General features: G+C 41.3%; 1 protein-coding gene across 1 annotated transcript; it reads right to left on the bottom strand.

Annotated features, from left to right (window-relative positions):
- Positions 1 to 8470: 8470 nt before the first annotated feature.
- LOC102007648 (olfactory receptor 52B6) lies at positions 8471 to 13340 on the bottom strand. Its single transcript, XM_005380092.2, has 2 exons — positions 13318 to 13340; positions 8471 to 9458 (listed from the first exon to the last, which is right to left on the bottom strand). The coding sequence occupies exons 1-2, from the start codon at positions 13338 to 13340 to the stop codon at positions 8471 to 8473; spliced, it is 1011 nt and encodes a 336-aa protein (XP_005380149.2).
- Between the last annotated feature and the right edge of the window lie 855 nt (positions 13341 to 14195).

Raw genomic sequence — 14195 nt, 5'->3', positions numbered from 1 at the left:
TTTATGCCATTTTCCAACTTTTGACATTTTTTAGTGGACAACCTGAAATTCAGTTAATCACCAGCAGAATTCCCTATATTGCCAAAATCTTGAAATATTTCTGTCTTGGTCTAACTCTTGACTCTCCAGATGACAATTCTTTATTCTCTGTCACCCTTCTTATAAAATTTCTTAGCCTGCTGTTGGGATTAGTCATTCTGCCCGCACCTAGAGCAGGGGATATAGCTCAGTGGCACAAGCACCTCCCTAGCAAGCACAGGGTCCTGAGTTTGATTCCCAGTACCCCCCCCCAAAGAATTTGAAATCCAGGTAAAATTACAGCATTCATACAGATACACAATAAACACACATCAGTGATGTATTTATGAGCATACCAGCACAACATTAACATCAGTGCAAATAAGAATATGACTTAAGGAATAAAAGCTAAAATTTACTTCCTATACAGTTCACTTCCTGCATTAATAAACCTTATTATTCTACTGTCTTTGTTGGTATGATTTACCATTTTAGGAAGCTCTTGACCAGGAGATAAAAATTCCAAATAACTTTATTATTCAATCTAGGGGTACATTTAAATGAACATCAACATGTTCAAGTCTTTAACAGATAACATTAAACAATAGTTTACTTCTTAATATTTTTTAAACACTTGCTGTTTAATTAATTCTAAACTGTTATTCTTATCTAATACTAATGCTCCAAGTTGCAGAACCAACTTAAACAAGATTAGTCTTTTTTTTTTGCTTCTTTGAGACAGGGTCTCATTCTGTAGTTTACACTGGTCTTGCATTTCAAGCTGGCCTCAAGCTCTCAGTGATCCTCCTGCCTCAGCCACCAAAGTGCTGGGATTACAGGGTTTCACCATTTCTTTATAAATATGTCAACTTTGCTTTTTCCCTTTGAAGACTGCCCCTTACTCTGTTAATTAAAACTCTGCTTTGTCTTATGAATAGATTCTTTGTGTGGCATTACTGGGGAATGAGCATTTGACACATTTTAATTCCTTATAAGATAAAGTGAATTTCCATTTACCAAGAACAGGAATCATTTTGAATATGAGACAAGAAACATTTGCATTATTATTATTTTTTAAACAATCTATGTGGTTGCAAATAGAGCTTAGACCTAAGTTAACCAAATACAATCAATGGAGCACACCGTTACAGAACCAGATAATAACTGGAGGGTTTGTTACTCAGCACCCAGCATTCCACAGTGAGGAAATCAGTCATCTTGTCTCTCATTTCTAGATGTTAATAGTGCTTCCTGACAATTCCTATGAGTTTCTGTATAGGAACCACCTCCAATACCCTGAGCTTTAAAGATTTATGAAGAAATGGCTGGACTTTCTAGGTTGAAAGCTTTTTTTTTTTTCCCTGGTACCAGGAATCGAACTTACAACCTTGCGCTTGCCAGGCAGGCGCTGTGCCGCTGAGCTAAATCCCCAGCCCCTGAAAGCTTGATTGGTTGTTTTTTTTTCAACTTCTATTTTTTTTTTGGTACAAGGAATTGAACTCAGCACCTTGCGCTTGCCAGGCAAGCATTTGTGCCACTGAGCTACATCCCCAGCCCTCTAGGTTGAAAACTGACCCAGACCACAGTACATAGGACCTTTTCTTGGCTGATTCTTAATGTCCTTCTAGAACTGTAAGATGTGGTCTGTGTAGATGCTGTGGGCAGCACTGGTTCTCAAGGTAGTGTCAAGAGATGCAGAAGGAGGTCGCCTCCTCCTTTATTCTTCACTAACAGCTATTTTCTAAATTAAATCTTCGAGGTTCTGCTTGCTTTGGGGCATCGAGGCTCTGAGACTGAAGGGTGGAGGACAAAAGAAGGAAGGTATGGAAAGGTAGAAGCACTTTCCAAGACTTGGCTAAAATCAAACATGTAGCACAGAGTGGCTTCATTCCACTCACAATTGATGTGAACATAGAAATACAAATGCATTTATTGCCTGGCCTGGGTGGCGCATGCCTGTAATCCCAGCGCTTGGAGGCTGAGGCAGGAGAATTGTTGTGAGTTTGAGACCAGCCTGGGCTACAAAGTGAGCTCAAGGTCAGCCTGATCTGCATGGCGAGACCCTCTTTCAAAAAGACAAAAAAAAAAAAAAATTGCATTTATTTTTCTCAAAGGCAAATTATTATAAATAAATAAAGAAGTGGGCCGTGAAAGTTCAAAAAATGGTGTTATTCTGAAATCCTTTGTATTTGTTATAGGACTAACAATGACGTTTGGAAAAGTGGGAATAGGATAGGCGAAGAAACATTTGGCTTTTACTTACTGGTTTGTTTTTGTTTTTTTTTTTTCCAATTACATTCTCCTGAAGCGTATGTCAAGTTGAAATGATAGAGCCATTGGACGGGTTCCACAGTGATCTGAGTAACACCCCCACCCTCCACCCCTCAGGCCCTAGCCCCACCTTTCCTGCCAAAGGTTATTCATTGAAACCTGATCAGCAGTTGATGGCATAAGGAGGTGGGGCCTTTCCAAAGTGATTGTGTCACCAGGAAAGAGCCTTTTTACTGTATGGTACACAGCGGAGGAGGATATCATCTGTGACTCAGAAAGAGGGTCCTGACAAGACATTAAATCTGCTTGACCTTGGACTTTCCAGCCTCCAGGATTGTGAGAAATAAATTTCTGTAGTTTTAGCTTATGGTTTATAGTATTTTGTTAGAACAGCCTGGATAGTGTAAGGTTGTAAATATGCTACTCTGATAGGAGGAGTTGTCTTGCTTTCTTTTGTTTTGTTTTGTTTTGTGATAGGGTATCCATATATAGTTTTGGCTGCGCAGGCAGGCCTAGAACTCATAGCTGTCCTCCTGCCTCTGCCTCTAGAGTGCTGAGATCACAGAGGTTTACCACCTGCAAAGGCTAATACAAGTATTTCAAGCCTAAGGCAGAGGATTCAAAAGAAAATGCCGAAAGAGCTCTCTGCCCTCCCCCAGCTGTCTAGAAGCAGAGCATTATTTCCCCTGGTTAAGGCATCCTGATTTTCTTTTTTTTGGTTTTTGTCCGGTACCGGGAACCGAACTCACGACCTTGCGCTTGCCAGGCAGGCGCTTTGCCGCTGAGCTAAATCCCCAGCCCAAGGAATCCTGATTTTCATCTTACACCAGCACAGGGATAACAACCTGTTCCCAGCGAGGTCACACAAAAAAATGTCTACGTAAGTGAACCTTATTAATTACTCCTCATCCTTCATTATTTCCCACTGTGTACTGTTCCACAGGTTGACCCCCTGTGCAGCCTAAAACCTCTTCCTTTGTCTTGTTACCTATGTAAAAATGTAGTGTTCTGCATGAGGATGTTGTATGAGCCCAAGTTCTCACCACCCTTTGAGCTATTTGTTACTGAGTTTCTCCCATGTTTATTAACATCAAACATTGCCCATGTCGGTGCATTTGTTGTTTGTGTTTATCTGTCTTTTGTCCGTGTGATTGTCAGACTCCCAGTTGGAGAAAGTAGGAGGAAGGACAAATAGTTTTTCTTCCCCTAAACCATCATTCATTTGGGCATATTTGAGGATAATAATATAACTCTCTAGATAGTGTTAGAGGAAGAAATGAGAAAGACTTGGAAAGATAAAAAAAAAATGTCTCAAGTCCCTAGGTAGTGTTTGTGTAAACTGTGCTACATTTTGGGAAACTGTAGTGTAGTTTATCCTACACTACACTAATACACTGTATAGTTTAAGTTATACCCTCTGAATCAGATCTTCCTTATTCCATCTCTCCCTGGGTTCTCAGCCTTTCATTTGCCAGGCAAGGCTCATTTTATTTTAAATTTTTTTTATTTTGTACAGGGAATTGAACTGGGGACCTCGTGCTTGCCAGGCAGGCACAATTCCACTGAGCTACGTTCCCAGCCCCAGGCAAGGCTCTTGAAGTGTTTCTTCCAGGAAGCTGCATTTCACTTAAAAAAGGTCAAAATTTATCTTTAATTCTAACCACCACTAGGCTACTTTTACTGAAATAGTACTGTATTAGAAAAATTTTGCTTTCCAAAATTCACAATCAAAACAACCTCTGAAATAGATGAAATTTTTAAAACTAAGAATGAAACTGAGGTTTAAAGAGGTTAAATTCATTGTGTCGTGAAAAACAGCTGGCTAGTATGCATTGCATATAGTGACTGCAGTTCTAACCCAAGTCTGTGTGACTCTGAAAGCTTTTATGCAGGGCTGGGGATGTGGCTCAGTGGTAGAGCTCTTGCTTTGCATGCGTAAGGTGCTAGGTTTGATTCCCAGCACTTAAATAAAAAGCCTTCGTATAACATGGTAAGAGTTATCAAGTTCTGTTCTTACAATTCTAACGAGCAGAAGGGTGTGGGTTTGGAACTTAGGAATTGAGACTTACTGTCATACCTTGGAAATCACCTGCTTTGATACTCCTTAAATTTGGACTTGATAGATTGATGTCCATATTTTTACTTGGTACTTTTGTTTGGTACTTGATGGCAGGCTAGAACTTGCTGGTGTCTGATGACTTGTGAATTGCTTTCCAGCCAAAACTTTGATACTCATCATTTTGGGCACTTCCTGGAACCAGTTAATGACAAGTATCAAGATACCGCTGTATTTAGGTTGTTTCAAATATTTTTATGTTGTACATTTTTTTTCCACGATGACTAAATTTGTGGAGAGATAATTTTGTCCATATCAAGGCATTCTGAAATCTAATTTCAAGTAAGTGTGAGTTCTAGGCCAAAGGATCATTGTATAAGAATTTTGATAGGTATTTCCAAATTCCACAGAAATTCCATTATGTTGTACATTAATAAGCAAAGTGTGAGAAGATCAGATTTCTAACATGACTAACACAGAGTTAATTCTTTTCATCTTTTCCAACTTGACAAATGATATCTTGGTGTAGTTTTTATTGTATTGTCTCTTATAGTAAATTAAGCATATTCTAGTTATATCTTTGGGATTTTTGCTTGTTTGCCCATTTAATTTTGTTTATTTGAGGTACGGTCTTACATGTTTCTTGGACCGGTCTTGAACTCCTAGATTCAAGTGGTCCTTTCATCTCATCCTCCCCAAGGGCTGAAATTATAGAAATGTGCCTCTGAACCAGGTTCCTCTTTGTCTGTTATGTTCAACAGATTTATGATTTTTTTTCTCTACACTGTAAAGAGCTTTTATACATTGGGAAAAATGAGCCCTTGACTTGTAGTATAATTTAGAAACAGTTCTCTGGAGTTTTTCATTAACCTGTGCTTATTTGCTTCATTTTTTTTTGAGTCATACGAAGATCAAGGGAATGATGTTTCAGGCGACCAGAATAATGTATATAAAGGCCTAAAGCTAGGGAGAAGTCTAGTATATTTGGAAAACAATAAAAAGTCTGTGTATCTTGAGTGGTATAGTTGTATTAAAACAGTGTCTTTAATTTGCTTTAAAATGTATTTAATTTTGACATATTATAAGAATATTTGGGTGAATTTATTTATTGTAAGCATTACTGTAAATTTTTTTTTTCTGATTCGTTCTTGTTTTCTTCTTGTATTCTTAGGTCTCAGGACAATTACTAATTGCCAGGTAGGAGATCAACCATTAATAAGCAATAATTGAAGCAGAAATACAAGTAAAACTACCATTTGTATAGTATTTATTTATATGCTAAGTGCTTTTCAAAGATAGATGTATAAAAATTTTAAAAGAGAGATGTATATATTTATTTTTCATAAAATCGTTAAAAGAAAGGTGATATTATTTCCATTGTAAAGGTAAGAAAGCTAAGAGGTAATGTGCTCAGAGTTACAGTTAATAAAGAGGAAGATTCAAAATTCCAATAAAGATCTAGAACCCAAAACTTTTTTTTTTTTTGAGTAGGAAAAATGTAGTGAGAGAAAGATAGCTTCTGTCTAAGAAGTCCAGGGCGGGCCCGGGAAGTGGGTTGTCTGCTGACCCCCCTTCTCAAGAGTGTTTTATTGAGAAAAACTACAAGGTGAGATAGGTAGAATCTAAAACTTCATTGTGACTTGTGGAGGATCACATGGATGACTGTTTTTGAAAGAAGAGCAGTTGTCCCCATTTTGGCTAGAGCTGGCCCTGTGTCCATGTATTGATGTGTACAGAGCTGGCTAGGACATTTCCTTATCCCTGCAAATGGCTTTAAGCAATGCAAATCAGTTTAGCAGAGGTGCTGATGTGTAGTCTTTGAAGCAAGGTGACAGGGCAGTGTTGCCCCATCCCATGCCTCCCAAGAAGCATGTGTGAGCCTAGCAGGATGGAGTGCCATGCTCCATGCTGTCAGCTGGCATTGAGCCTCAAGAAAGAGGCCATGACATCTCAGGGCATAACAAAGTTACACGTCAGAGCTGAAGCACCAACCCCAAAATATTAGATACTGCCTTGAATTGTGTTATGCAGATTACACTTTCTGCATTTCTCTGTCTCTCTGTATACTGGCAGAGGTGATTTCAGGCTTTCTACCTAGCCCAGCTCCACTACTTCCCCAAGCCACTCCCCTCTTGATGAATTAATAAAACCTGGGTTCAGCCCTAGGTTCTGGCCTTCGTTCCGATTAGCCATCACCCTACCTAGATTTAGAAGCCCCTTGGCTCCCCGCAACTACAAATATGCCATAGTGTCTTTATTCTCTCTGGGCTTTTCACTGGTAGTGGTAGATTAGAATTGACTCACCAGGCTTCCAATAACTTTTCCATGGGATTCCTGACTTGGCACCCTGTGTCTGCCTTCAGAATGTGAATTTCATGATGATAGAGATCTCATTGTTCACCAATGAATTTCCACAGGCATTCAATTGATGCCTTTAATTATTAATAGTAACACAATCTATGTCAGCTTACGTTCATCTATTTGAAAATAGTACAATAATCATATTTTTTCTATATGTAGAAAAAGTAGAAATTATCAGAGAAGACAAAAATAAAAGCACCCATTCTCTCCTTGTATGCTACTGAATCCCAATGCTGAGAACCCTCTCAAAGAAAAATGCATGTAGAATAGAAAAACAATACTAAATTTTTATAATAAGAATCTCTGTCTACACACACACCATGCATATCTGATGAGAACATGTTGTGATGCTTTGGAACAATAGGAATAAAAAAACTTGCAAAGTAGTATTTTTCCTCAAGGTATGTACTGCTTTAGATGGAATTAAGAACCAAATATTAGAAGATAGCTAATAAATCAAAAATGAATATTCATGACCAAACAAAACAAGCACTTTGATGAAAAGTGGTATAGAAACTCAAAAGGTGTATCTTTCACTGCTGGATGATAGGGCTGAGATGTGAGCCACATTTTCCTTTCCTTTCCTCTCCTCTCTCTTCTCCTCTCCTCTCCTCTCCTCTCCTTTCCTATTTATTTTATTATTTTATTTATTTTATTTTATTATTTTTTGTACTGGGATCAAACTCAGGACATTGTGCTTGCCAGGCAGGTGCTGTGCTGCTGTGCTGTATCCACGGCCCTATGAACCACATTTTCAAGGATGAATTGGTCTTGTGAAATTCAAGCTGTGTTGCCTGAATTTGGCCTTAGAGGACATCAGGCTAGGGTAGTTCCTAGTGTTAATGATAAGTGAGATATAGATATAGGCATAGATATATAGATATATTTTCCTTTAGCTATTCACTGATAATACAGGTATTAGATTAGGCATTTTGACTTCTAATTTAATAATGAATATGATGTTTTAATTAAAGCATATTTTAATAGAAAAGAGTACACTGTCTTTATTAGCTCTTTTTTGAGGAAAATGTCTGGAATAGGTAATGGTAGGCTGGGATTATTTGATAAAAGTTTTTTGAAATTAGATATTACATTTAAAATGATAAATAGATCCACATCCATATGCTGTGGAGCTAGTATTTCTGAATTAGATATATGAATATAGATTTGTCCAACTATTAAGAAGTATAACTATCTCATGGACCTACATTTTCAGATATGACAGTTCTCAGGGGTTACCACAAGAAACATGTTCGACTGGCAAATAAATGCTAAAGTTACATACGTGTAATTAAGAACATATTAGGGATTCAGTGCAAGTAGATGCTGAGAAAAATCCTACTTGAATGGTAAATTCATGGCAAATTATCTTACCCTTAGTTCTTTTTGAGATGATTAAATTTGACTAATAGGTAGAAGAGAGTGGGTGAATATTGTTATGGGGACCTAAGAAAGAAATCAGAGGTTTATCTGAGTGTATGGCATATTTAAATATCACAGTTAAATGGGACATGGATGAGAATAACATGGGGATAATTGAAAGACATGTAGAGAAGAGGGTGTAGCAAATATAGGCCAGTTAACAAATATAGAAAAGAATTAGATGAGAGGAAAGGGACCTGGGGAGGGGGAAGGTGTGCAAGGAAAGGTAATGTGGGGATGGACATAATGAAAGTATTTTATGTGCATGTATGACAGATGCCATAACAAAACCCAAATATATATATATATATATATGCGCAAGTTGGGAGCATTTCCCTAAATTTACTTAAATTCTTTCCCAAGATTTGAAAACATATGCCTAGCCCCTTCTAAAATTTGCTTGGTCCTCACTCCATAAATAATGGGGTTGAGCATAGGGGGAATGACCACGTAGAGGTTGGCCAGCAGGATATGGACATAACGTGGAAAGCGTTTCCCACCAAACCTGTAGGCAAAGACGGAAAAGAGGGCAGGGATATAGAAGAGTAGGATGACACAGACATGGGATCCACAGGTGCTCAGGGCCTTGGACCGGGCTTCTTGAGAAGAGAGGTGGAAGACAGCTCGGAGGATGTGGATGTAGGAAACAGCAATAAGGATGATGTCCAGGCCTGTGGAAAGAAGAGCGGCTGCCAACCCATACCAGACATTGATGGAGATGTCAGAGCAGGACAGGTGGGCAATACCCATGTGCTCACAGAATGTGTGCGCAATGATGTTGACCCGGCAGTAGTGCAGTCTCTTGAGGAGAAAGATGGACGGAAACATGATGATGAAGCTGCGGGTCAGGGTGGCGATGACGATCTTCCCAATGACCTTCTTCGTGAGAATTGTTACATATCTCAGAGGGGAGCAGATTGCCACATAGCGGTCAAAGGCCATGGACAGTAGGACAGCAGAGTCAGCCACAAAGAGGAAATGGATGAAGAACATCTGGGTGAGGCAGCCGTCAAAGGAAATGTGGCTAGAACCTAACCAGAAGTTGGCCAGAGTCTTGGGCATGGTGGAGGTAGACAGCAACACATCAGCACTGGCCAGCATGGACAGGAACATGTACATGGGCTCATGCAGGCTTGGCTGGGAGACAATGTTGCAGATCAGAATGCCATTGCCTACTAGGGCAGCTATGTACATGGTGCAGAAGGGGATGGAAAGCCAGATGTGTAGGTGCTCCAGCCCAGGGATGCCGGTGAGGAGGCAGCCTGCTGTGCGAGTGTCAGAGTTGTTCATAGCAGCTGTGCTGTTAGCAGATAAAAAAGCAATGATTTTTCTGCAAAGCCCTCACCTACATCATAGGGGAAAAATAGCTGCAGACTTTGGACACGGAGTGTACATAAAGGCTTGCAAACAAACACAAGGTCTATACATGCTCATAGGCCCTATAACAGTCAAAGGCTTAACCCACAGGCACGTTATCAATAACACACACAGGCTCTGCGCAAAGTACACAGTTATTGGCCCTGTCCACAGATAGGCTGTTCATCCTTATTCAGGAACTCTTTACACTGCAGTAAGACTTCAGAAAACTATAGAATTAAAAAAGCACTACCAACAGCACAGTTGCAACAGGTTCTGAAAATCAGTGACATGCAGAATACCAAAAAACCAAAAACAAAAACCACACACACTCTAGGCTGGGAATATAGCTCAGTGGTAGAGCACTGCCTCGCACGCTCAAGGTCCTGGGTTGATCTCAATATAACAAAACAAACTAACAAAAACCCTGTACAATCTCTGTGGGGGCATGAACTGTCACAAACTCTGCAAAAGCCCCAAGCTCTGCACAGAGGGCAGCAGTTTCCCACCAAAGAGCAATTGGATTTAGTTAGCAGACTTCCCAAGAGTAGGATTGGAGTAGGAAGTATTGTAGAGCCTATGCTCTCTTCCCCCAGGCACAGATTGCTGATGTGATGGAGCCGTGAAGGAAACTATAGCACTTAGAAAGGACCTTCGAGGGCTTGCGAAGAACCCTGCATTAGAGATCTGCTCCATCAGCTATTGACTGCCTGATCTTGGACAAGACACAGTCTTCTCTGAATAACAATTTTCTGATATTTAAAATGAGAAAAATTGCTTTCCTGTTGGTATATTAAATTTGGCCTGTGGAAGCCTTATTAAGCGGTGTTATGGCTTGTGTTAGATGTCTCCCCAAAGCCTCAGCAGTCGTAGGTGAGGCTTTTTCAGAGGTGGCTGGATCTAGAGTATGTGACACTGGGATTGATTTGTGGTGCAGAGCTAGGCTCAAGGGCACTGGGATTAAAGGTGTGCGTGCTAGAAGAAAAGAACTAAGATGTGTTATGTGCATGTTTTAACTCCCCATGGTGAATGTAGTATACTACAGATAGGTAGTACTACTAATAAAACATTCACACACAAATACATATGCATACTTACATGCATGCATTCATACATGTAAATATTCATATATATGTATTTTTGCATGTATGTATATTTTAAAGAATAATTTCCTTATGTGTTCTTTTACATATAATAATGCTCCAAAAGACTCACCACACACACACACACACACACACTTACTGGTTTCCCTACTCAAATATTGTGCTTTCTTTTTCTGTAATCTTTTATGCATTCTGCTTCCTCTATTACCATTGTCCTCTTTATATTCCTTTCTTCTTCCCTTCCTCCCTCCCTTCCTTTTTTCCTTCCTTCCTTCCTTCCTTCCTTCCTTCCTTCCTTCCTTCCTCTTTGTTTCAGCAGGGTCTGTCTCATCATAGCTCAAGCTCATGTCAAATTCTCCACCCTTTTACCTCAGCCTCCCAAGTGCTGGGAGTATATGTGTGTGTCACTGTACCAGGCTAAATTTCTTAATGCAGAAAGATTTTTCTCATTCCCCAATATGGCTAAAATCGATATTTCCTTTATACTGCTGTATTCTTTTCTTCCCCTCACCCTCCTTCTTCTCTCTCTCTCTCTCTCTCTCTCCAGCTCTACTATGCCATGGGCTCCCTGAGACTCAGAGCTGTGTCTTATTTCCTGATGCCAGGGATGGAGTTTATAACAAGTGTTCAGAAATGAGACAGTAGGTGTGCTCCCACTGCACCACGGGAGTTACATTAAAGAACACAGACCGGTACCCCGCAAATCCCAGGCTCGCAGTCACACATCTGCTTTCACCCTGTCTTCTAGTCTGTGGCTTGTGCCATTTGTTGTGCTCCTTTCACCCTCCTCTGCATGCGCCTACCTTTGCCAGTGACATCAGCATAAAATCCTCTGCCCCTAAGCAATGGCGCTCTGAGGCTCCATGCTCACACTGCTCTCTCTCCCCCACCCCAGCGACATCTGTCTGCACCCCAGCTCGGCCACCCATTGGCTCTTCTGCACTCCAGGATGAGCAAGCACCTCCAGGAACCCCACTTGAAACTGTTTATCCTGTGGTCCTTCCATAAGACCTCCCACTTCTACACCCAATCCCCTTGTCTATGGCTTCACCCCACCCCAGCCTTAGGACTTCCTCTCCTTTCCAGCGTGTCTCCTCTAAGCAGACATCTCTGGGTCCCCAAGGAAACATGCTTTTTGGTGTAGGAACAGGGCAGAAGGAGAGTATTCAAACTTGGCTGTGGATTTCTTTTTTTTTTTTTCCGGTACCGGAAATCGAACTCAGGACCTTGCTCTTGCCAGGCAGGTGCTGTGCCGCTGAGCTAAATCCCCAGCCCCCTTGGCTGTGGATTTCAACTTCCAGGCTGTGTTCCTGAGTCAGAGACTTGAGTATCACTGACCACAGTTCCCATTTCATTCTCTCAGTCGCTGACACTTTCTCATGGTGGCTTCTATTCCTGGTTTCCATTTTTAGGCAGTAGCTTTTATTTGCTATATCTGACCTATTACATATCTGGGCAGTTTTCACTGGAACCTCTCTGTCATTCTTTCACTTACTGTTGTTGATTTCTTAACCAAAGAATTTTGATTCCAAACCCCCTTCCCTCCCCTCCCCTCTTCTCTCCTCTTCTCTCCTGTAAGCCCCATTGTAGCAAATATGTTTATCTCTGCCTGCGGAAATGCACAACATCAAACACAAAGTCTTTTTGTCTTTTTGAGACAGGGTCTCTCTGTGCAGTTCAGACTGGCCTTGTTCAGACTGGCCTTGAGCTCACTTTGTAGCCCAGGCTGATCTCACTCACAACGATCCTCTTGCCTCAGCCTCCTGAGTGCTAGATTAAAGGCGTGCGCCACCACGCCTGGCCTTCAGATGCAAACTCTTTTACCTTGTTTTTGCTGTACTCTGGCTAGAATTCTCCATCTTCTCAGTTTTTTCTTTCTATTGGAGAAATTATCTCTTCTTTTCTAGTGAATTTCTATTTTGTCTCTGAGTCCTTCACCTGCCTGCTGTGTCTAGGAGGTTGACTCATACATCTTTTATACATGGTTCCCAGACTCGAGTTTAACTATCCCTTCCAGTGGCCCTCAGTGCCTGAGGATAATGGTAAGTTATGGTTCGTGCATCCTCCTTGGGAGTCATATCCGTTATGCACCCGTCTCTCCATCCTCACCTGGACAGTGGTTCTCTAAAATGCCCTTCTCCCAATCAACCTCCCAGGAAAACACGATGCATTCTGTCTACCCTGGCCCATTGTTCTCATTAACCATCTACCTTTTTCCGTGCGTGGTGCTGAAGCCTGAGCCCAGAGCCTCATGCGTGCCAGGCAAGTGCTCTATCACTGAGTTAGTACGGAACCCCTGCCCTTCTTTGAACGTTGCCACAGAACTGTGCACCTATCTGGTACCTATTTCCCATTGCCTCCTCATTAATATCTTTCCAGATCCTAAGAGTATCTGATCTGAACTTACCTGCCTGGTGCCCCCTTCTCAGATTCAGCTTCTCAGTTAAACACTTCGTGCCTCGCTCAGGCTTCCGTATTATGTAGAATAGAAGCTCAGGTCTTGCCTCATCCAGTGTTCACTCCCCTTTCCTTTGGGAGCAGAGATTTTCCTGCCGCTCTGCACTCCTCCCCTTCGCAGCTCCAGTTCCCGCCCCCACCACTTAGGTCAGTGTGCATCTGTTCATCATCAATCTGAGGCACGTAGGGCCAGACGGGAGAGGTCTACTGAGACACTGAGAGTTTGGAGCACAGGGCGGGGAAGGGCTCAGCAGCAACTCAAAGGCCTTGGGCCTGAGAGTTTTTATTAACTTCATTTTGCATTTGAAGTTTCGCTCCCAGTTCTCTTCTGTGCCTTCAATCCCAATCTTTTTCTGCCTTCCTTTCTTCCCATTGCCGTTTTTGAAGCTTTTTCCTTTTGATATTTTTTTATTCATCAACTTGCTCGTGTCTGTCTTCAAATCCATGTTTGTTTGTTTTTTTTTAACTTTGGTGCTTTCTCTACCCCTCCACTACTCCTAAGAAGCTTTTATGTTCATATGGCATCCTAAAGGAAGAGTGTATGGGGACTGTCTTGTTCGTTCAAACATTTGACAAAGCTTAATCGTGTCCTTCCCTGGGTCAACATTTGAGGTCACGGACCACCAGTAATCACAATACGAAGTAAAGTGAACATACATGCTGTGGAAACCCAGATGCAGAGGAATAATTGGGCCTAGTGAAGTTAGGGGCGGCTTCCGAGAATGAAATTGTCCTTGGGACTGGAGGGAGGGAGGGAGGGAGGGGGGACACAACGTTGTGTCAGCTGAGACAAGGAACACAAATGGACTTTAAAGGTGAAGTAATGAGAGCAGAAATATTAAAGGCTAGTAACCAGGAGACAGCAAATTGTATCAGTCAATTTCAGCATCTTCCAGATTTAGGATGACTTTTATTTCTGGGCCAGACTTACTTTTTTGGGGGGGGTTTTTTGGGAGTGGGTTCTTTTTGAGGCAGGGTTTCACTGCGCAGTTCAGGCTGGCCTTGAGCTCACTTTGTAGCCCAAACTGGCTTTGAACTTGCAGTGGTCCTCCTGTCTCAGCCTCCTGAGTGCTGGGATTACAGGCATGTGCCCCTACACCTGGCTTTGGTTTGTTCATTTTCACTTGAGATACAATTTATTCACCATAAAA

Source organism: Chinchilla lanigera, unplaced genomic scaffold (genome assembly GCF_000276665.1).
Source record: "Chinchilla lanigera isolate Chin_1 unplaced genomic scaffold, ChiLan1.0 scaffold00013, whole genome shotgun sequence".
Taxonomy (NCBI): Eukaryota; Metazoa; Chordata; class Mammalia; order Rodentia; family Chinchillidae; genus Chinchilla; species Chinchilla lanigera.
The sequence above is the reverse complement of the archived record's forward strand: the minus strand, read 5'-3'. Positions and strand labels throughout refer to the sequence as shown.

Bases quoted from the DNA above. Each gene is read 5' to 3' on its own strand.
- LOC102007648 (XM_005380092.2), bottom strand. From the start codon at position 13,340: ATGAAGTTAATAAAAACTCTCAG. The intron at 9,459-13,317 runs GCCCAAGGCCTT...AGGGCTTTGCAG, and splicing joins AAGTTAATAAAAACTCTCAG to AAAAATCATTGCTTTTTTAT.